At 59.5% G+C, this 23,261-nt stretch overlaps 1 protein-coding gene across 3 annotated transcripts in view; it reads left to right on the top strand.

The window, feature by feature from the left end:
* The window catches only part of NFIC (nuclear factor I C), a gene marked incomplete at its 5' end in the record, with an annotated part of 61,218 nt that extends 45,100 nt beyond the window's left edge, over nucleotides 1-16,118 (top strand). Inside the window, 5 exons of one of the 3 annotated variants that reach the window (XM_079703534.1) lie at nucleotides 3,980-4,105; nucleotides 6,137-6,321; nucleotides 6,905-7,052; nucleotides 9,059-9,144; nucleotides 13,353-16,118. In XM_079703534.1, the coding sequence (XP_079559660.1) occupies nucleotides 3,980-4,105; nucleotides 6,137-6,321; nucleotides 6,905-7,052; nucleotides 9,059-9,144; nucleotides 13,353-13,370 (563 nt within the window). In that variant the 3' untranslated portion in view covers nucleotides 13,371-16,118. The remainder of the gene's footprint in view (nucleotides 1-3,979; nucleotides 4,106-6,136; nucleotides 6,322-6,904; nucleotides 7,053-9,058; nucleotides 9,145-13,352) is intronic. The other 2 variants (XM_079703533.1, XM_079703535.1) reach the window with 2 other exon arrangements.
* Between the last annotated feature and the right edge of the window lie 7,143 nt (nucleotides 16,119-23,261).

Below are 23,261 nucleotides of genomic sequence, written 5' to 3'. Positions count from 1 at the left end.
TGAGACTAAAGTGGCCATGATGGGAGAGGACAAGGAGGAAGCCTGTACCAGCTTCTGGTGTGCGATGGGGAAATCACAGAGCTGGAAGGGAATGCCAGAGGGGGTCAGTCCTCCTATAGCTCCCATTGGTTGCCTCAGGTGATGGCAGACTCACTCCCTCCTGTGGGAGTCTCAGTACAACCCTCTAGTGTGTGCCTGCCCCTGCCCTCCGGGTGCTCACAGGCTCGTGGGGAGATGAATTCTATCTTTTCCTCCCCCTCCTCTTCTCCCTCCCTCTTCTTCCCCTTCCTGCCCATCCTCCTCCTCCTTTTTCTCCTCTTCCTGGCTTCCTCTGGCTTCCTGTCTAGACAGCCCCCAATTAGATGTTCATTAAAGGGGTTAAGCTGATTAGAGCACTCTCTCCCTTCCTCCGCTGTGGCCGCCATGGGCAGCGCCCAGCTAACCCCCCAGCCCCAGCCTCCTCACTCCGGTGCCCTGGAGGGGCAGAGGCCTGGGGGGGGGCACAGAGGCCTGGGGGAAATCTTGCCAGCCCCGCCCAGGCAAGACCTCTGCAGCCACATCTCTCAGACCCCATACACCAGCTTCCAGCCCTTTGCCCCTTCCGTGCCCGGGCCAGGAGGACCAGGAGTGCCCTTTCTCCTCTGGCCACCTCCTCCCGAGGCCTTCCCTGATTATCCAGCCAAGCGGGGCAGAAAGGGGGTCCCAGAGTGCTTTGCTCTTGCTGCTTCTGTGGCCCTCCCCCAGGGGACATGGGCCTCCCACAGGCAGTTATTATATGGAGTGAAGCAGGGAACTCCCATCTCTCTCCTCTTTGAACTTGGGAGGCAGGAGGGGGTGGCAGAGTGTGGCCTGAGGAGTTATAGAGTTGCCTTTGAATCCCAGCTCCACCACTTCTTGGCTCCCCAGGACCTCACAGAGGGTCAGTTCTGCCCCCAGAGGACACTGGGCGGTGTCCGGGACATCTCTGGCCATCATGACTGGGGGGCTCCTGGCATCCAGTGGGTGGGACCAGGGACGCTGCTCCACACCCCCCAGCGCCCAGGATGGGCCCGCTGAGGATGACCGGTGTCAGCAGTGCTAGGGGTAGTGGGGGAGGCCATCCCATGTGGTAAGTGCCCAGTGAGTGCTGGCCGATCCCAGCAGAACTGCGCTCCGTCCACCCACGCGTACACTCCGCACACTCTCTGCCCACCCTGTGTTCCGGGCCCTGGAGGCCCAGTGGTTGGCTGTAGTGGGCCCCCCAGGGGAGCTGGCACTGCAGGGGGATGGGCTAGTTTGTCAAGCAGACGGGTGGGTGCTCAGATGGGGGATGTACAGGCCCACCTGTTAGATGAAGCGTATGTGCTTAAACGGGGGGCAGACAGGCACGTGTGACAGGCAAGTGGAAAGATACTTGGGGGTGGGCACCTACAGGCGCGTGCGTCCGTTAAGGTTTGTATCTTCGACGGGGGACGTAGGGATGCTTGATGCATATGTGGAGATATGTATGTTAAGCAGAAAGATGGCCATGCGGATCGGGGAGGTCAAGGGCACGCCTGTTAAATGGAGAGACGCGTGCTTTGATTGGGCATGTACAGGCACTGTGTTAATAACCAACATCGGTTGCTCACGTGGGGCCGTTCCCAGCATGTTTGTTCAGATGCAGGAACGCAGGCAGGAGAGTGACTCTTGCAGCGCCGGGCGCCCCCCACCCCTCTCCTGGACCCTGGCTCCCGAAGGCCCCATCTCAGGAAGCTCTAGAAGGGCCTACGGAGGTGCAGCTGGGGGCGGGGTCCATGCCGGGCTATTTCCATCCAGGACAGGCTGTTCTAGGAGCGTCTGACAGCCGTAACCTCATTCCCCCTGCAGCCCTGAGCCAGCCGGGAGCCCAACACAAACACACACACACGCACGCACGCACGCTTGCACGCACACACAGCAGGGCCATCCTCCTCCCTGCTGGCCGCCCTGGATGCCACCAGCTCCTCCTGTCCCTGGGAAAGCCCGGGCCTGCACCCAAGGCCCCGCTTGGCTGCCAGATCCCTCTGGGCCGCCAACCGCATTCCAGGACACGCTCCCCCGCTCACACACTGATGCGCACCCAGGGCCGACTAGGGCAGCAGCGTCTGTAACAGCAATAGCAGATGGTGGCCTGAGTGCCCGTCGGGGGGCTGGTTCCCAGATCTGGCTCACCCCTGGCCGTGCCATTGCAGAGGATGAAAGCACTCCACGTGGAAATGCCACAGTAGGGGTGGGGGGAATGCAGCAGCATCCCAGGTGGGACAGCCCTGGGGACCCACGCAGATGCCCACTCACAGAACCATCAACCCGAGACCCCAGAAACAGTGGTGGCGGGCCTCGGAGGAGGGTGGGGGTCCTAACTGGGGTGGCTCTGCCCCAGGGGACACTGAGCCGTGTCTGGGGACATCTGTGGTTGTCATGACTGGGGGTGCTCCTGGCGTCAAGTGGGTGGAGCCAGGGAGGCTGCACCACACCCCACGGCGCCGAGGATGACCCACAGAGAATGACCCCGGCCTTGATGTGTGCAACCTAAGAGGCCACCTTTTGTGGGGTGGCAGGCAATGTGTCCCTAGAGACTGTCATACTGGGTGAAGTAAGTCAGAGAAAGACAAGTATCACATGATATCGCTTATGTGTGGCATCTAAAAAAAAATGGTACAAACGAACTTATTTACAAAACAGAAGTAGAGTCACAGATGTAGGAAAGACTCTTATGGTTGCCAGGGGGCAAGGGAGGGAGAGGGATAAATTGGGAGATAGGGATTGACATATACACACTACTCTGTATAAAATACCTGGCTAATAGGGACCTGCCGTGTAGCACAGGTAACTCTACTTAGTACTCTGTGGTGACCTATGTGGGAAAGGAATCTAAAAAAGAGGGGATATATGTATGTGTATAACTGATTCACTTTGCTGTGCACCTGAAGCTAACACAGCATTGTAAATCAACTAGACTCCAATAAAAACTATTTAAAAAAAAAAAAACAACCCTCACCATGTGTGAATCCACTCTGGGCCTCTGTGGGTGTGTTTCACTGTAAAATGGATTTTAAAACAATTCCTAAACATGTCTATCTCCAGATCCCCACGTCCCCCAGAGCCCAATTCCAGAAAAGGGGCCACAGGCCAAGGACTCTGCCTTTTTTCAGACACGTTGTCATCCTTTGCTATCACTAGAGAAAGCCTCTGCAGAGGGGGGTGGGAGTAGGGGGTGGGATGCAGAGAGGCAGGCGGGGGGCATTCATGGTTCTTCAGGGCAGACGTGTGCCCCACATCTCTGGGGTCTGTCTTCCATGTCATGACAAGGCTCCTCCTGAGCCGGCGTCCATTCTGTGCCACGGCCTCCACGGAGTCTGTATGTGCCCATTTTACACCTTTTATTCATTGAGGCTGAGCTGGAGACCGTCTGGGTTCCGCAGGGCCACCAAGGGAGGTAGTGAGACCCCCATCTGCAGAGGAATGGCAGCAAGTAATTCCAGTGCGTGGGTGTGTGCCAGGCCCTGATTTACGGCTTTACATGTTGTATCGCATTTAATACTCACGATGACCCTATAGGGAAGGTTCTGTCCCCCGGGTAAGGATCGGTGGGGGGCACAAGCACAGAGCCACTTGGGCTTTGGGGCTTTGGACCAATCCTCTGCCCACCCTGCCGCCTTCTCCAGGGCTCTGGTGTCCCTGGGGGTTGGGGGGCAGCCCTGAGCCGACTTATGTCTGGAAGGAGAGAAGGTGGGGGCCGGACTCTGTCGTCCAGGGGCCCGTGTGGCGTCACACTCCTCCTCCCGTGGGCCGTGTGACCCTGGGCGGCCCCCTTCCCAGCTCTCAGCCTTGGTTTACCTCTCCTTACAATGGGCTCCCAGCCCCTCGTCCATGGGTTGCTGGGAGAAGGTGGGGGCAGGGGCTCTGCAGGGAGGTGCAGGGGTCCTGGGAGTGGAACAACCCTGCCTGCCGGCCCTTGACCCTCTGGCCCTCCCTGCAGGCATCTCATCCCCAGTGAAGAAAACAGAGATGGACAAGTCCCCTTTCAACAGTCCGTCTCCCCAGGACTCGCCCCGCCTCTCCAGCTTCACCCAGCACCACCGGCCCGTCATCGCCGTGCACAGTGGTAAGCACCGCGGGCCCTGGGCGGGGAGGGGCGGCTGAGCTCTCTAATCAGGCCCCTTATGGCCGGGGAAGTCCCATCGGCCGTCTGACCACGAGTCCTATTGCTGTAGCCTCCCACCCGGGCAGGAAAGCCTGCAGGTGCCATGGTAGAGAGCACCTGGGCCTGACTCTTTTGGGGCCTCAGTTTCCCCTTCTGTACATGGAGGTGCAGCCAGGGACTCACCCCTCAACCTGCTCCCCATGTGTCATGCTCGAGCGACCCACACCGACAGACCCCTGGGCGGCATGGCCGCAATAGGAGGCAGACACCCAGAAGGACACACACAGGCCACACAGGGGTACGGGAGCTCTCAGCCACACAGACAGGAAGCACCACGCTCACAGTGTGGGGTGTGAGCTGAGCCCATCACCCGTCCACTGGGGTCATAAACATCCCCCTCCCAGGGCTGTCCGTAGGACCGAATGAATTAAATCAGAATGAGTTAAATAAGAGCTTGAATGCCACCTGTTGCCCCTTGGTTGTGATAATGATGATTTAGTTCCATACAAGGGCAAATACACATACAGGGCAGAGGCAAACATCAAAATAGCACAGCAGGGGCTTCCCTGGTGGCGCAGTGGTTGAGAGTCTGCCTGCCGATGCAGGGGACACGGGTTCGTGCCCTGGTCCAGGAAGATCCCACATGCCGCGGAGCAGCTGGGCCCGTGAGCCATGGCCGCTGAGCCTGCGCGTCCGGAGCCTGTGCTCCGCAACGGGAGAGGCCACAACAGTGAGAGGCCCGCGTACCGCAAAAAAAAAAAAAATAGCACAACAGTTTAGACTAGGAGCCAGCCAAGCAGGCCCCCCAACTGCCACCGTTCTTGTAAATAAAGTTTTATTGGCGGAGGGCCACACCCATCTGTTTACATGTCATCTGTGGTGGCTTTCAGGCAACAAGGGCAGAGTTGAGTAGCTGCATCAGAGACCCTGTGGCCTGGAAAGCCAAAAGTATTTACTGTCTGGACAGGGGCTAGAGAGAGAGGAAGGGGGAGTGACCACTGGTGGACACAGGGCTTCTTTTGGAGGCAGTGAAGTGGTTCTGGAATTGCGAAGTGAATATACTAAAAGTCACTGACTTGTTTAGAAAAAGAAAAAAAAAAAATACCACACTGGAATATTACTCAGCCATGAAAAGGGGTGAATGAAGCATGGACACTCGCTACAACGTGGATGGACCTTGAGACCATGATGCTCAGTGAGAGAAGCCGGACACGGAAGGACACACAGTGTGTGATTCCATTGATGGGAAATCCACAGACAGAGAGTGGCTTCCTGGTTGTCGGGCTGGGGGAGGGGATGGGGGTGGTGCTAGTGGGGACAGGGTTTCCTTTCAGGGGGATGAGAATGTTCTAAAAGGGATTGTAGTGATGGTCATACAGCTCCGTGAATGTGCTAAAAAAACACAGTGAATTGTATGCTTTAGAAGCATGGATTTTATAGTGTGCAAATAATATCTCAATTAAAAAAAAATATTGACCCACCAGCCATTTATGGAAAGAGCTAGCCGAGCCCCGGGTCAGGGTGTGGCCAGTCAGGCTGGGCTTGAACCCCGGATCTGCCACCTGCTTGCTCTGTGGCTGGGGCAGAGGACATACCCTCTGAGAGCCACCGTCATCCTCTGTCTTAAAAAAAGACGTGATGGGAATTCCCTGGCGGTACAGTGGTTAGGACTTAGCAGTTTCACTGCCGAGGGCCCAGGTTCAATCCCTGGTTGGGGAACTAAGATCCTGCAAGCGAAAAATAAATTAATTTAAAAAAATAAAAATGCTCAAAGGGGTGACACCAGAACTCTGTGGGGTCACAGTAGATTCATCGAATCTGGGCGTGTAAATGACAGCAGGGCCTGGTCAAGGCAGATGCCGCTGGGTCTCCACATATTCGTATTAAAGGTGCCGCAGCGTGGGCGTGACGCAAACCCACAAACACAGTCACTCGGAGCCAGGGCAGCCTAGCGGGAGCCCCTGGTGACCACGGCCCCCCTCCTCTCCACAGGGATCGCCCGGAGCCCTCACCCGTCCTCGGCCCTGCACTTCCCCACCACGTCCATCCTACCCCAGACGGCCTCCACCTACTTCCCGCACACGGCCATCCGCTACCCACCTCACCTCAACCCCCAGGACCCGCTCAAAGATCTTGTGTCGCTGGCCTGCGATCCGGCCAGTCAGCAACCTGGACCGGTGAGTGTGGGGGGCACGACCTCCCTGGGGCCCTGGCGCGAGTGTCAGGCAACCCTTCCTCTGCCAGGGCAGCTTCTATTTTACAAACGGTGGGGTCCACAGCTCCTGGAGCCAGACCGGGTGGGAATTCAGGCTTTTTCAGATGTCTGAGCAGACGGTATTCTAGGAAGCCCCCAAATCAAACACAGTTACTGCTGAGCTCAGGCCGCCTTTGGCCAGACTTCCACCAAAGCTTTTGGTGTTTGGAGCCTTTCAGATCTGGGAACCGCGGGCGAGGTGGTGGATGAATGAATGCGTACTCGCGGCAAATGCGGGGAGATGCGTCTAGGCCGCCCATGAGGTCCAGCGATGTTGTTTAGGAGGCGTGGAAGAAAAGCAAGTGGGTACACAGTAGCCTGAGGAGGCAGGGAAGGCATGGCGATCCCAGGGTGCTGGAGGCCTGCGGGGTCAGGCGAGCACCGGGCACCCACCAAACTCGTCCTGGCCGTGCCCACCAGGCCGGTCCACAGCCCCGGGGTGGACGGCAGCCCGAGGCGGAGGGGGCGCCCGCCGCCTTAACCACCTGTCTCTCTGTTCCCCCCAGTTAAATGGAAGTGGCCAGCTCAAAATGTCCAGTCACTGCCTTTCTGCTCAGATGCTGGCACCCCCGCCCCCCGGGCTGCCGCGGCTGGCGCTCCCCCCCGCCACCAAACCCACCTCCGAGGGAGGAAGCTCGTCGCCGACCTCGCCCTGTAAGCACCCGGGAAGGCGTCCCCGAGGGGCCCCTCCCCTCCCCGGCCCTGCCTCTGGGGTCGGGGTCTCAGGCCCAGCCCGGTGGGTACCGGCGAGTTTGGTGGGTCCCCAGACGGAGGCCTGGGGCCCACGTGGTCAGGTCCACACAGGGCCAAGGCAGCCTGAGGGGATGGCCAGGGGCAAGTCTGGGGTCCGCCCCCGTTGGCCGAGTGGCCTGGGGCCCCCGTGTCCCCCCTCTGGGCCTCTAAACCCTCTTCCGTGCAACAAGCAGCTGGCAGTAGGTGAAGATCTCAAACTGGAGGTGGGAGGGCCCGACCCGGCCCCCAGAAGCCTTTTGTCTGAGGAAAATGAGAATCTGTTGTGGCGATGGTGGTTTTAAAATCATGACATCTCACATAGAAATTCCAGAGTTCCGGATTTTCTGGGGAAACTGGCCCCAGTGGGCCCTGTTCCTGCTGGTAGCCTGGGCTGGGCCACATCTTTAGACAGGACACACCCTGCCTGCCCACCTGACCCCAGGAGGCCCTGGGTTGGCTGCCTCGCCTTCTGCAACTTTCTGCTCTCTGGCTGTGGGTCCAGGTGGTAGCGTGGTGGGAGGCCCTGGCTTGGTCTCCTAACCTTCTAGAACTTTCCACTCTCCGGATGTGGCTCCAGATTACGGCTCTCCAGCCCCCAGGGCACCTCCCCCCCCCACTGCCACCCCCCACCCCAGTCCAGGGCTGCTCCAGGCTGGGAAGAGGTTCCTAGAATCCCCATCCTGGGGTCTATCTACCCCGTCAGTGGTAGATGGCATCAGAGGACGCTCCCAGCCTCTCCCTAAATCCTCTTTCTCTTTGGGTGTCTCTCTCCCTCGCTCCCCAGATGAGATTCCTCACCCCACCCAAGCAGGAGGGGCCAGCCCTTCCATCTGGGCCCCATCAGCCCCCCTCCCCGCATGCAGCACCCCAGTATTTCTTCCCCAGCATCCACTGCCTGCCGAGACCTGGGGCAGCCTCACGTGCAGACGGGCTTTCTCCAAACACCATCATGGAGCCCAGGGCACTGGGTTGCAATCCTGCCCCTGCATCTCGCTCCCTGTGTAACCTTAGGCAAATGTCCTCCCCTCTCTGAGCCTCAGTTTTCTCAGCCGCAAAATGGGAGAGTCACCAGAGGGTGGTGGCGAGTGAGTCAGTGCAATAGATCAGGGAGAACTTTTAGCGGGAGACCGGGTGCAGAGGACAGAGTTGGCATGCAGCGCTGGTCTTCACCTACTCTCCCTGCTTTCTCATCTGTGAAATGGGCATAATGTTCACGTCTGCCGCGTTGAGGCTGCCGAGGGTTAAAATGGGATGGTGCCCAGTGCCTGGCTTACAGTGACGCTTAATAGACGAGGGAGAAACATGGATTTCTTCTCCTTCCCCTGCACCGGCTTCTGAACTGCAGGTGCAGCCTGCTTCCCACCCCCCCTCCCCCAAATCCCCCAAGCCTCACCGCCTCCCACTTATCTGCGCTCTGGTGAAGACCACATGGGGACCCTCCCGCCACCCCCGTCCCCTCCCCAGCCTGGGTTGCGAATCATTCACTCACCGGCAAAACATAGTGCGATTAAAATATAATCACATATATATGTGCACACACGCAGCCTTCCCCATGCCCTCTCCAGGAGGGAAATTAATAAATAAAACGTCCTCAATAATTCATGGCACCCCACGCAGCGGGATGCAGGCCACAGGAGCAGGATGGACCAGGCAGTGGAACACTCTGAATAATTCACAGGCGGCTTCTGGATTATGAAACTTTCATCCTGCGCCTTCCCTCTCAGCAGACACCTGCCCGCGTGACCCCGGGGGCCCGAGACCGTGGGCTTTTCGGGGTGCCTGGACCATCGGGGGAGGGCGGCAAGCTCGGAGGCACCGGGTGCTGGGTGTGAAGGCCTGGCTGTGTGACCCTGGGCAGCGGCCACCCTCTCTGGTGCTCCCGCGCCGCCCCTGCGCTAACGGGCTTTCGGTCTCTCTCCTCCCCGCAGCCTACTCTACGCCCGGCACGTCCCCTGCAAACCGTTCCTTTGTGGGATTAGGACCAAGGGATCCAACGGGCATTTATCAGGCACAGGTAGGGGCCAAGAGGCCGGCTGGTGGGGGGGTGGGAGGGGCAGGGCAGAGGGGCCGGCCTGGGCGCGCAGGGAGAGGCCGGCCTGCTGGGTCCCGTGCCGCTCCCGCCAGCCGCACCCCTGGCATGGTGGCCAGCCTCCCAGCCCCTTCCAGGGCCTCGAGCCCATGCCCGGGGACGTGGTATGGCCCCAAATCCTGCCAGGGGACACTCCTGGCAGAGCTGCTGTGGGGCTGGGATTTTCACCGCCCTGGCCCCATTTGTACCTATGGGAAGACTGAGGCTCGCAGAGGCAAGGGGATTTGCCCAGGATCACACAGCGCGTCAGCCCAGGCTTTCAACCCCCCAGCCTTCATCCCCTCCCACGCCGGCCGCAGGGAGGGACCACAGGAGAGGGAGGGTGGGGGTTCCAGAGGACCCCAGGACACCAGGGGCAGGTAGGAAACTGAGGCAGCCCATGGCAGGGGGTGGGGCCTCCTGGTAGGACATGCAAGCCCCCACCCCTGGCTCCAGCCTGCGAAGTGGGAGTGGGGCGGCAGAGGCGGGGTTAGCATCACTGCAGCTGAGTGTGCACCAGGGTGGGGGGCGTGAGGCTGGCTGAGGACGAGACAAGGAGGCTCAGAGAGGAGGAGTGAGTTGCGTGAGGCTGCACAGCAGTGCAGGGCAGAGCTTTGATGGGTCTGGAACTGAGACTCATGGCTCCCAGCTTCTCTCGCGGTGGGAGGTGGCCTCAGCCCCTGCCCACGTGTCCCCAACACCGGCCTTTGGGCCGGGGTCCACATCTGTGTTGCGTGCAAGCCAGGAGTGTGTTGGCAGGGGATGTTCAAGGGTGGTGGCTGGACCCCAGAGCCGTGCTCCCTGGTGCGTGTTGGGGAGGGGGTCACGGGATATAAAACAGCCAGAGGGCAGCACCAGCTGCTGCAGGCCCACTGAGGCCCAGATGCACCGAGGAACCTCTTCAGGGCTCCCCAGCAGCTCCAAATCCCCAGAGCCATAGAGTATGGGGATTTGTGGGGTCCCCAGGGGTCAGGTTCGGATCCTCAAGCCACTTTGGGAGGGTCCCCTGCAGTGAAGTTCATGGGGAGGCGTGGGGAGGCGGTGGAGTGGTAGCCACATCCCCGGAGATGAGGATGAGACCAGAATCAGCCACGCTGACCAGGCCCAAGGAACCTCCCGCCACAGCGGGGACCCCTGGCGACCGTCTGAGGCTGGCCAGGTTGCTGCTGGCAGCTCAGGGGGACATAGTGGGTGGGCAGGACCTGGCTACCCCCCTCCCTCCCTGCCCAGACTTTAGCTGGGGGTGCTGGGGTCAGGGCACCAGGGCTAACCAGGGGGAGCTCTGAACCTGTCTCTTCTTCTGGCCTTGGGCACCTCCTGGGAGTCTTTGAAGGGTCTGGAGCATTAGGGGACCAGTTTTATCCAGAAAGGGCGCTGGAAGGCCAAGACCACCCCCCACACCCTCGCCCACCCAAAATATAAGTGTCCTGCTTTACAGAGCCCCAGCCAGGATCCAGACAGAGGGGTCACTTGGTCAGGGTCACCCACCGAGCTGGGGTGGCCCCAGGATTCCCCGCCTTGGGTTTTGGGTTCTGTCCCAGCCTAGACACCCCTGCCCCCCCGGTGCTCAGGAAGCCAGGCGTTTCCTCTCCCACCCCCACCTGACAGCCCTCCCCACTGGAGGCTGGGAGTGTCCTAATTGCTGCAGAAAGCAAAGCTAATAAAAATGACACGGAGGGGGCCCTGGCCCCTTAACCCTTCCCCAGCCTCCCCCCCACCCCATTGTCAACCCCTGCATGGGGGGACAGGGGACCACCCGGAGCCAATGGCCTGCAAGGGGAGGGAAACCAAGGTGCCGGGGAGGGGGGCACCTTTGGTCACCACCCCCCTTGGCCAGCAGGCCCTGCTGGGGACCCAGAAAGAGTGGGTCTGGGGCTGTGGAGGAACCTGGGGGTCGGGGGGCGCATCCAGGGCCCCACCTGGGTGGGGAGGGGTAAGAACCTGGTGTCAGGTAGAGTAGGGTGTCCAGGCAGGGGGATCAGCACTGCCAAGGGCTGGAAATGATGGGGAAACAGCCTGAATGTGGAAGACCTCAAATGTGGGCTTTGGCCCCGGGGCCAAAGGGAGCCACTGAAAGGATGAGAGGGAGGGAGGAGCGCAGCCAGGGCTGGGAGTTGGAAAGAACTTTGTGGGGCTGGTGGAGGAGGGTGGCACGGAAGGTGACAGACGGATGAGAGACCCCAAGACTTACGGGAAAGGCGAGGCCCCCCCATCTGGGTCTGGTGGAGGACCCCGCCAGCACCATGCAGGCTGGACCACGGGTCCCTGGACTAAGGGCGCCCAAGTCCCCCAGTGGGTTCAGGCTCCCCCCCCCCGGCAGACCCCAGAAGGAGGGAAGGTGGGGAGGAAGGGGCCATGAGACCCGCTCCCCCCTCTTGGAGCCCCTTTGCAAAGGGCTCAGGGCCCAGAGGCCTCTCCTTTCTGGCCCAGTCAGCACTTCCTCCGCCTTCATTATTCCTGGCGGGTTGGCTTACCTCTGCCCCCACCCCCGGCCCCCGCCCCCCAGCCTGCAGCGGCTTCTCTCCGCGCACCACCTGCCCTTCCATCTCCTGCCCTCCCCACAGTCAGTGCCTTGCCCCCTGATCAATATCCTCTCCCCCCAATCAACACCCCTCCCCCAATCGATGTCGGTTGATCTCTCCCTGATCGATTGCCCACCTTCTTCATCCCCTCCACCCCCGCCTCTCACCATCAGCACCCCCAGTCCTGAGCCATCCATCACTTTGGCCCCCAGAGTGGGGCTCTTGTGGGCTCTGACACCCCCACCCCCTCCGCTGTGTGAAGGGGTCCACGCGGCCGAGCATTTTACACCAGAAGCTCTTTGCCCATCACGCCCATTCAGCAGATGAGCAAACCGAGGGCCAGAGGAATTTAAGCCACATGCCCAAAGCCACACTGGTGGCTCCAGCCAGGCCAGGGGGATGCCAGAACTCACTATTGGCACCGCGTGGCCTCTGTCTCCCCCTCAGCCGATGGGGGACGGTGTTGAGTTGAGGGTGCCCCCCCCACCCCCTGCTATGGGCAGAGAGCCTAGAAGGGGAGGAGGCAGGGAGGAAGGGCCTAGGGGAGGCCAGCCACCACCAGGGAGGGTCACGCCCAGAATCTGTCTGGTTGCCAACGGAAACCAGACATGAGGTAATGGCCAAGATGAACTTGAACTTGGCTGGAGGTGGGGGGCTGGGAGCCATGGCGCCAGTTCGATGGGATGGCCCAGCGGCTGCAGGGTGGCCTGGTTGGAGGGGGTACGATTGATTTACAGCAGGGGGCGGGGGAGCAGCGCTGCTGTGACCCCAGCGGGGTGGGGATGGGGGTTACCTACCCCCAGGCCCGCCCCACACAGGCGAATTGGATGCATTTCCAGGGGAAGGGTCTGTACAGCGGCTTCCCTGTGGAGACCCAGGCCAGAGCTGTCCATGCAGACCTGGCCACCTGACCTGGAGCCTCAGTCTCCCCCTCTGGAAAGTGGGAGTCATGACCCCCTCAAAGGCCAGGCTAAGGGGTCAGCCCCAGGCAGGGGGACAGGCGAGGACTGAGGCCTCTCAGGCCTGAGTTCGAATTCTGGCTTCTCCCCTCCCACGCTGGTGGACTTGGGCAAGTTACTTTACCTCTCTGAGCCCCGGTTTTCTTCACTGCAAAACGGGGTTGGGGGGCAGTAGTCCCTCTTTCATGGGGGTTCTGGGGGAACCGTTAAATGGGAAAATGTCACCCTCTGCGGACAAGGTGGGCAGATCCCCTCCCCTATTTTATACTCAGGGCAATGAGGTGCAGTTGCCGGATTTAGCAAACAAAAGCACAGAATGCTCGGGTAGATTTCAATTCCAGATAAAGGATTAAAAAAATTTTTTTAGCATAAGTATATCCCAAAAGTTGCATGAGATGGACTTATATTAACAGATTTATCCATAGTTTATCTAGAATTCAGATTTCACTGTACATCCTGAGGTTTATCTAGCAGCTCTGCTTAGGGGCAAAGTCACTTGCCCAGGGTCACCCAGCAGGTTATGCCAGGTCTGGGATAGGGGAGACAGAGGTCCCAGGTCCCAGGGCTACATAGGGGGGCCTCAGTGGGTATGGGCAGTGGCTGGCGGAGCCTGACCCCCATCTCTCCCCTTCTCTCTCCTTCTCTTTCTCCGTGTCCCCCTTGGGCCGCCCAGTCCTGGTATCTGGGATAAGAAAGATTTCTTCCCACGCCCTGCTCCTTCGTCCCGGGAATCGCGGGGAGCCACACAGCCGGCCCCCGGCCCACGTTTTCGGTGGCAAGCTAGAGCAAGCAAGAACACCCCGCTGACTCCCAGCCCGGCCGAAAGACAAAACACACAGACACATAACACACAGGAGGAAAAGAAAAAAGAAAAAAAAAAAAGGAGAAAAAAAAAAAGACAAACGGGAAAAAAAACAAAAACAAAAGAAAACCACACATAAAAATAAACCCACCCAACCAAGAAGATAAAAGGTAAAGATGGCAACGCTTCGGACTCTCGGGATGCTGCGGCCGGACGGACCGGACCGGAGGGCCAGGCCCCACCGCCCCTGGGAGCGGGCGCTCGGGGCGTCCTAAGTTATTCATCTCCTCTCGCTGCTGCTCTGGGAGGGCTGGCTGCCCCCACCTCCGCCCTGGACCAGGTGAGCGCAGCCTGGTGCCCATGCCCAGCCGACGGGGCAGGACACCCAGCGAGGCCGCCTCTCCCGCGCGCCCCCATCGCCACTGCCACCGGGACAGTGTTTGCCAAGTGGGGAGGCAGCCCCCGGGGGGCCGGCGAGGACCCCGGTGGCAGGCAGCAGAGGCCACCGCAGAGGCTGGGGTGGGCAGGGGTGCGACTGGGGCAGAAGAGGGTTGCGGGGAGACCCCGGGCGTCGCCGGGGGACAAGGACGCATGGCCAATACTCTCTCAGGAGTGCCCCGCGGTTGTGGACGTCTCCGCCCCCCGCCCAGAGCGCGCCGGGGACTCGGTCTTTGACCCCGCGCGCAGGCCCGGTTTGGGAGACATCTCTATGCAAATGACCCCCAGCCCACCCCGCCCCAGGCATAGGAGGCCACCCTAGCGCACCCCAGCCCCCGGGGGAGGGCCCCGCGTTGCACACACTGTAAGAAATGCACTTTCCGAGGAGGGGGCTGGGGGCGGTGGAGCGGAGGGGCCCGGGGCTGCTCTGGACTCTCCATCCACCCAAGCCCTGAATGGGGAGGACCCCACCACCCCGCTTAGCCCATGGAGGTGTGGGAGGTGAGAGCGAGTGGTTTAAGTGCCTGATTCCCACCGCCCGCCCCCCCTCCCCTTGGTCCAGCTGGGAAGCGAGTGGCTGTGGGCATCCTCCAGCCTCCCCCCCACAACCCGGCCCCTCCAGTTGCTGACCCCTCATTGCTATGCCCCCCACTCAGAGCTAGAGCGATGGGACCCCGCCCAGTGGGCCCAAGGGGCAGAGCTGGGCATCCCCCCAGCGTCCTGCCGTGCTGGGGCACGGGGGTGGGGTCTGGGGAGGGCGCTGCGCCCCCCGCCAGCGCCTACTCTGCCAGTGCCTTACATCCTGGAGCGACACCCCCTCCCTGGTGCCTCCCGGCCCAAAGGGGGACCACGGTTTGCACTTTCATCCCCCCACCCCCCGCCGAACACAGCCGGGAGGTGCATCGCAGCTGGGCCGCCAGAAGGAGAGAAGGCCAGGCCGGGTGCAGTCCACGTGTGCCTGGACAGGGCAGGGGGCTCTGGCTGGGGGCAGGGAGGGTCAGCGCCTCGGGGCTCCCTGCAGCCTTGTAGGGGGCCTCCCATCTGCTAAACATTTTCCGTTGAGCCGCTCCAAAAAACACTAAACCTGGGGCCACCGGGTGCCCCCTCACCCCAGCTGCCCGGCCCCATCCATGCCTCCACCCCGGGATGGCCATCTTGGGTGGGGAGCCTGGGAGGGGGTGTTAGGTGTTCTAGGGTAACCAGGCCCAAACACAAGGACCCCTCCCGGCCCACCCGTCTGAGCCCCAACTGGCCTCCTCCATGCCTGGCGCTGGGGAATCCTGACCTCCATCCCCGGGCCCAGGCCAAAGCCATGGCCCTGGGCAGGCCTCCGCTTCACCTGCTCCCAGCCTGGCCCTCCCCTCCCTCTCCCGGTGAAACCCCGGTGCCCCGGGCCCGGCCAGCGCCCCCCCGCCCACAACCTCCCCAGACACCAGACTTTCCTCCTCCCAAACCAGCCCAAGGGGCTTGGTGAACCCACTCGATCATAAAGAGAAACGACCCCTCCCCCTCAGACCCTTCCCCACCAGCCCCACTCCCGCTGTCCGGAGGGGTTCAAGAACCCTTGGTCCGTCCCTCTGTCCCCAGGGCCCCTCCACCGGGTGGCTGTTGGGGACCAAAGCATGGGCCGCTCTCCAGGAGAGCAGGGGGTTGTGTAGTTGGGGTATCCAGAAGCTTCTCAGCCGGGAACCTTAGGGTGTGGGTAGGTGGGGGAGGGGAGGGGGCACCTGGCAGCCCCCAGCTACCTAACTTTGCATGGTGCTTAGTCGAGGATTCCTGTGACCTGGCTCCTGACGTCAGCTCGCGGCGGCTGAAACTGCATGGCGAATGATACTGGCTCTATCTCCCTGTCCCAGCCCTCCCCCAGCCCTCCCCCCCACCTCCTCCTCTTTAAAAGAAAAAAAAAAAAGATACAAAAAAAAAAAAAACCTTAAAAAAAATTCCATGTTTCCTAATTTGCACGAAATTTTCTACCACATGATGTGCCTTGCCTTCCAAAAATAAGTATTACCTTTAAACAATATCAGCGCACACAGATAGCTGCATGCACTGCTCGTGTAGTTAAAAAAAAAAAAAGACAAAGCAATGACATGAAATAAAAAGTAAAAATTGAAAAGGGATGTATTTCTATTTGTAAAAAAAAATTAAGAATTAAAAAAAATCACATTGCTAAAACAAAAAAATCACATGCTTAAAAATCACATTGCTGAAAAAAAAAGCAATCCACGGAACAATCGCCCCACGGTTTGCCCTACCCCCAGCCCACCCTTGGCCGCGTCTCCATGTCTCCTGCTGCATTGGGGGTGCCCCCTGGTGCTCTGCGACCCCCCCAGCCCCACCCTCGGTCTCCAGAGGGGTTGTTTCCGAATCCCCTGCCCACAGAGGCTGGCGGACAGACCTCAGGGGTGTCCCCTGACACCGGGCAAGGGCTTCTCCCCTCACTGGGCCACAGGCCAGCCCCCCAGACGCCACGCATGCACCCGCGACCCATGCGGTCCGCCCGTGGGGCGGCCGCCCTACCCACAGCCAGACTCCCCCGGTCCCCCCTCTCCCTCAGGCTGGCGTCCCCCTGGCTCAGGGTCAAATCGCTGTCCCGCCCCCAGCCCCTTCTCCCCCTGTGCAGCCCCCTGCCTTCTTGCCAAAGGACCCAGCCCACCCACCCCTGGAGACTGGCCTTGGGTGGCAGGAAGGACCCTCCTGCTCTCCCACCCAGTTCTACTACGTCTTCCAGCTGTAACTGTGGAGGGGGGTCTGGTGTGAAACAAAAAGACAAAAACCGAACCCAATATATGCAATATTTGTCTGTCTGTACCTGTAGGTCTAGTTCAGCCATCAGAGGCCCGGCCGGGGGGCCAGGGGGCAGGGGCAGCCAGGGGCACAGCGTCCCAGGCCCTGGCAGGGGTGGGCAGCGGGCTGGCCGTGCTGTTGTCTTCTCCTCGGTTTTATTTTCTCGTATTTTCCTTCCTTCCTTTCTCTCTCTTTCTCTCTGTTTTTCCCCAATTTCCTTTGCCTTTCACTCAACCAAAGCTGAGACAGTAGCAGTTAGTGGGGTGTCCAGGCAAGAGGACCAAAGGACCGGGTCCTCCATCCTTGCCACCTCTGGCTGGCCGTCCCCAAGCCCCTCAGACATCTCCTCTGGGGATCCACCAGGCAGACGGTCCCCATTCATTCCCTGGCCACCACCTCAGACTTTACAGTTGTCTCCAGAGCTGGTTGGGGCCTTGCAGACAGGCCCTGGCTTTCATCCACCATACGCTCATGTCATGTTTTCTTTTGAAAAGTCACCTCAGCAAGCCCCAGGGGCCAGAGGGCGAGCCCAGACCACGGCCTCAGCTGGGCCTTGACACTGCCCTTGAGAACTGCCCTTTGGCCTGAGAGCCCAAGGCCATGCTTGTCAGTTTCCGTGGGGGCTGATTTCTGGTTTTCATCCCCTGCCCGCCCCAGGGAAGTGGGAGCAGCCAGTGGCACAGGGAGTGGGTGGCCCGTCCCTGCAGGACCCCTCCCCCAAGGGCTTCACCGGGACCACCTTGTCCCTCACGCCCGCACTCCAAAACCCCCCGGGGCCCCAGAGCTCCACCTTTCCTCGCCCCCAGCTGTGCGTCAGGATAAGGCAGAAACACTAGGAACCGGCCAGCTCACCTGCCTTTGCAGTTTGGGTCGATGCCCGGGGAGGAGGGCGGGCAGGGGGTTGGGTGCTGTTGTTTTTTTTTTTGAACATAGATGAAACTGACATCTCAAACCTGCGGCGCACTGGCCCATTGTCCATCCCATACGGAGTCCCCCAGCCTGACCTTGGCGTCCAGCCCTTGCTGTGGAAAAGACTAAGGAGACCTCCCCGATATATGCAAATTGCCCCCATCCCTCTCTTTGGATGAGGGAGGGCACCGGACCCCAACCTGGGTGGAGAGGGTGGTGTGGAGAGGTCAAGCTGAACTGGCCCTATCTGACTGGGGCGGGGGTCCAGGGTGCCCCGTGCCCAGGTCTGGAACCCCGGTTCTGGCCGAGTTCTGAGCCCAGATTCCCACCCTGAGCTAGACAATCAGACCGGAAAGGAACCCCAGAGGAGACATGGGGCGGGGTGGGGGGCTGCTGCAGCTCCCTAAGCAGCAGTTTCAGCCTCAGCACCCCCCTCCCTGCTCCAGAACTTTCTCTGTGTCCTCGGAGACAGCAGTGATCAAGAGCTAGCAGATTTGGCTGGACAGCAGCCAGTGAGGCAGGATCCCGGGGCCCGGAGCAACCGTCCAGCCCCCTGGAAGAGACAGCACACAGGACACCCACACACACACCCCTCCTCTGGCTTCTCTGACGGTACTTTGACCTCCAGTGTAGGGCTATACTATACATTATATATATATTTGTGTGTATAATTTTGGAATTTTTTTCTCATAATACAGATTATACAGTGGCTACTTTTTATTTTGGCCTGGATTCTCTCTCTGAGACCCTGATTTTTACTTTTTTGTGGGGCGGGGGGGAGGGAGGGTGATGGGCGAGAGGTTCCAGAGACCCATCCTCAAATCCAGCATCCCCTGCATCCTCCCATCTTTCCCTGTTTCTGCCACTTTGGACACTTCCTGAGGGTCTCATCTCCACACTGACACCACCTCTCCGCCATCCATGTATCCCTAAGCATTTCAGAGTGCGTGGGGTCCGAGCTGGCCCCAGAGGCCCACACTCCCCACCCAGCCCCTTCCCCGGGCAAGGCAGGGAGACAGACCCAGAGCGATCCCAGCAGGACTTGTTGCCAGCGATACCAAAACAGACTTTTCCCAAGCAGTGCCTCACATGTCTGCTGGTGTGGCTTTGGGGTTCTCCTCCCCCAGTTCCTGGGGGTCCCCTAGGCCTCAGAAAAGAGGAGGTGGGATCCAACAGGAATAAAGGCTCCAGGAGAGGAAGGAAGTCCCGCACCCCCCAAGCTCCCACCCTCCCTACCACCCTGCCTTCACGCCACCTGGCTAGAAGGGGACCCACTGGAAAAGGGACAGGAGCTACCTCAGTCCCCCCTCTAGTGGTGAGACCCCAAAGCCCATTCCCAAAAATGCATCGACATCCCATCCTCCCAATCTTGGGCCCCAGCCAGGCCCCCTGAAACCAAAGCCCCTTCACACCCAGGGGTCCTGGCCCCTACCCACAACTTGTCACCCTCCCACCCCCCAGGACCGCACGTGGGGGCGGGACAAGCCGTGTCTGAGGGACAGAACACGTGTCGTGGGGGGAGGGACGACAGAGAGAGGGGAGAGGGACCCATTTTCCTCTCTGAATTTTCTTCCTTCTTTCTCTCTTTTTTTCTAAAATTTTTGGTGGTGTTGCTGTTAATTTCCTTTTCCCTCTGAGGTGTTTTTTGAGGGTGTTTTACCCCCGTTTTGTATTTTACCGATATTACCAGGATAGTTTACTCTGCTTCTCGCTTGCTGCCGCGCACACCGGATACAACACACGCGCGCACGCGCACACACACACACGCACACACCCCATGCTCATGAACCCATGTTGGGAGAAGGTTCGGGCCGGGCTCACTGCCCTCCTCCCCCTCCTCCCCAAGGTGGGGACAGAACGGGGGACAAGGGGACATCTGAGCAGACCCAGGCCCAGCCTTCTCCTTGCCCGGCTCCCCTGCCCTGCGCCCTCACATCATACTCTGATCATAACCTTGTATATTACGCAGTCATTTTGGTTTCCGCTGACGCGCCTACCTAAGTACCATTTACAGAAAGTGACTCTGGCTGTTATTATTTTGTTTGTTTCCCTATGCAAAAAAAAAAAAAAATGAAAAAATGAAAAAGGGGGGTTCCATAAAAGATTCAATAAAAGGCAAAAAAAAGAAAAAATGTATAAAAATTAAACAAGCTATGCTTCGACTCTTTCTAGCTGTCTTGGGTCTTCCTTTCTGTGTTCCATTCGGGCTCTTCTGTGTTCTGTACCAAAGTGAAGGGAAGAGGCTGGAGGGCAGGCGGCCTCAGGAAACCAGTTACAGGATTCTCCCAGAGTCCTTGATCAACAAATTCCACAGGCATCTATGGAGCACCTGCTCTGTGCCAGGCACAGGGGACTCCACCTCCTACCTGGCTTCAAGGACAGAGCCTGGCACACAGTTGGTGCTCCAAAAATGCACAGAATGTCTTCCCTCTTTTTTTTTTCTTTTCCACCTAGCAAACTCCCATTCATTCAACAAAGATTTCCTGAGTACCTGCTGGGTACCAAGTACTGGGGACACAGTGGAGAACAAAAAAACACCCCAAATGATCTGCCTTCATGGCACTTACAGTTCCAAGTTGGGAAAATGGACAATAAACGATAAAAATAAGTAAATGTCGGAGGACGTAAGTGCCAAGGAGACAAATGAAGCAGAATAAGGGATAGGAGAGTCGGCCTCACATGAGGAAGTAACGTTTAAACAGATTTGAATAGGGGGAGAGAAACAGCCCCCTGAAAATCTGGCAGAAGAGCTTCCCAGGCAAAGGGCACAGCCCATGCAAAGGCCCTGGGGCAGCACCATGCCTGGTGTGTTGGAGGAACAGAAAGGAGGCCCGTGTGTCTGGAGCAGAGTGAACGAGGTGGAGAGAGGGAGGAGGTCAGGGCAGGGAGGGGACAGGGCAGGTCATCCAGGGCCTTGTGGGCCACGGGGAAACTTGGGCTTTTACCCCAGGAGGGAGGTGGGAGCCCCGGGGGGCAGTGAGCAGAGGTAGGACAGGACAACTTGGTGCCAATACCCTCTCCTCCAGAAAGCCCTCTCTACCTGCCTGGGCAGAGCCCCTGCTAGCCCTCCTAGCACCCCAGCACCCCCGTCTCTTCCACACCACTCCTGACCACTCAGAGCTGGCAGTATCCATGTCCAGCTCCTACCCCGAAGCCACAGGGGCTCCTCAAAGGCTGGGGTCAGGGAAGCATCATGGATGTGAGGGGCAGTCACTTCTCCTCCTTGGAGGTTGGGGTCTGAAACCTTGTCCCCCATCCTGGCCCCCATTCCAAGTCCCCCAGGGACACCCAAGACGTGCAGTCAAAGCTTTCCACTGCACAGCCTCCTTCCATCCTACCCACAAGCCTCCCCGGGAAGGACGTTTATATCCCCTTTCACTAGCGGGGAAACTGAGGCACGAAGCGAAGGCAAGACGAACGGAGAGGGACCCAGGTGCAGTGCGCCGACGCTGACGCGCAGGTGCGCAGCCCCACGCTGCTGCCCAGTAACAGGCACAGAAGACACAATCGTTGGGGGGCAGCGGTGGAGTCCGAGACCCCCTCCAAGATGGACACGTACCCTTCCCATGCCCCACCCCCAAGCGGGGTGGGCTCTTCTGCGCTCAGCGGCGAGGTTCTGGCGCCCCCTGTGGGAGGACCTAGGACCTGGACCCAGAAAGCGGATCCCGGATGGAGGGGTCAGCTGACCCGCATCCCCACAGTCCGGCTCTCCTGGCGGAGGGGTGGAAGGGGAGCTCTAGCAGGAGCTTCTTTGCGGGGTGGGGATCTCATCTTGGGTGAGGGGCTCAGTCCGGGGGTGGGCGTTCAGCTGGGATGGAGGGTTCAGCCAGGGGCTGGAGATTCATCCTGGGGCCGCGTCTCAGCCGGGCTGGGGGCTCAATCTGTACTTTTATCTCAAGGAAAGCCTCAGTGTTTTTCATCCATTGGCCCTGGGGTGAAGCAGTTTTTGGCTTTGAGGGGCTGTCCCAGCCCTGGCTCCCCACTAAACGCCATAAAAGGGGCAGGCTTGCGACAACCAAAACAACGCCCCTCCAAACGCCCCTCGACGCCCCCTAGTGGGGAAGTCCCGCCCCCTGAGGAAGGGGAGGAGCCCCGATAGCCCCTCCCTTCTCCCTTCCCGACCCCCTCAACACTGCCACCCACCCGGAAGCCCCAGATCTCGCACAGAGGAGACTGGAGGGCAGAAAACTGCCCTCCCAGAGCTGCCGTCGGAAAACACCCTCTGACCTTCAGGATCCCCCGAGTCTGTGGTGGGAGGCCCATTTGCCCCGCTCCATCTTCACCATTTCAGCATAACGAAAAGCCGACATTTATTAGACGCTTTTGGGCAGCTGGGTTCTGCGCTCAGGATTTCTGTAGACCGTATTTCATTCAAACCTCATGACGACTTGTGAAGAATCTATTATCCTCCCCTTTTACAGGACAGGACACTTAGGCACAGAGAGGTCAAGTTATTTGCCTCGGGGCTACACAGCAAAGAAGTGGGGACTCCAACTCCTTCCCCTTCTCCATGGCGCCTCCCCACAAGGAGTGCAGGACTGGAAGAAGGGGTGGTGCTGCTGCTCCCCCCGCAACTACTCGCACTCCTGCACCCTCACCCCAGGCCCTGGGAGTCCCAGCCTCCAGGACTGTGCCCCGAAATCAGCACAAGGTAGGAGGAGCCCTCATCTCCCAGGAAACGGCCTTGCCCTGAGCCAGCTCAAAGTTCACGTTCAGGAGTAACAAGCCGAGGCCAGGAGGGGGGCTGGGAGACAAGTGACTCCTATGGATTCGTCGAAGCAGGCCTGGAAAACTCTTGGAAGAGCTTGCACGTGGGCAAGAGGAGGACCTGGCTTCTCCGATGATATCCAAAGGGCAATAGAAATCGGAGGTGGGAGAAGAAATCAAAAGGGCCAAAAGCTGCCAGCGATGCAGACTGGGTAGAGATACGAGATAGCAGGGGGTCTCGGGGAGGTGGGTTGTTCCTTGTACCAGGAGTGTCCTCCAAGCTCAAGAAGAATCATCCGGTGGAGACCAAGCTTGGGAACGGGTACAGGGCGACCAGGTAACGCGCAGAGAGCCCTCCAAGAGGGACTTGGGGCAGGTCCTCAGTCCTCTGCACTCAAGGGCCACTTTACCCTGAATCCCAGATGGAGTCATCTCATTGGCCCCAAGGCCGGGTCCTTGCTGATAGGGTGTGGAGAAGGCACTGGGGCATCTTTGGGTGGCTGCCTGGAGGAGATGAGTGGGAAACCTTCACGGGGAGGAGCTTGCCATTGCTTCATGGTTCGGAGGCCCCTCTCTCCTCCATTTCCAACCCCCAGTCGCCCTCTCCCTCCTTCTCCTCATTTCTCACAGTTTCCTCTTCCTCCTCTTTATTGCTGTGGAGACAAGAAGGGCCCAGGTAACCCAAGTTAATAAGGACAGACAGTGTTCCGGGCTTCTTACAATGCTCACAGAACCTCTGAGTCCTGCAGGCACCCTTGTTGTTCCCATGGTAAGGAAGGGGACGACGAGGCTCAGGCAGCTTAGGACACCCGCCCCGTTTGAACACGAAGGAAGTGCTTGAGCCCATAGGTGAGCTGCATGAGCCAAAACCAATAAGGGGTTTCAAAACCGTGGGTGAGTGGACAGGCAGAGAGATGGGGGATGGACCGACGGATGGGT

Source organism: Hyperoodon ampullatus (genome assembly GCF_949752795.1).
Source record: "Hyperoodon ampullatus genome assembly, chromosome: 4".
NCBI classification, from domain to species: Eukaryota; Metazoa; Chordata; class Mammalia; order Artiodactyla; family Ziphiidae; genus Hyperoodon; species Hyperoodon ampullatus.
The sequence above is the reverse complement of the archived record's forward strand: the minus strand, read 5'-3'. Positions and strand labels throughout refer to the sequence as shown.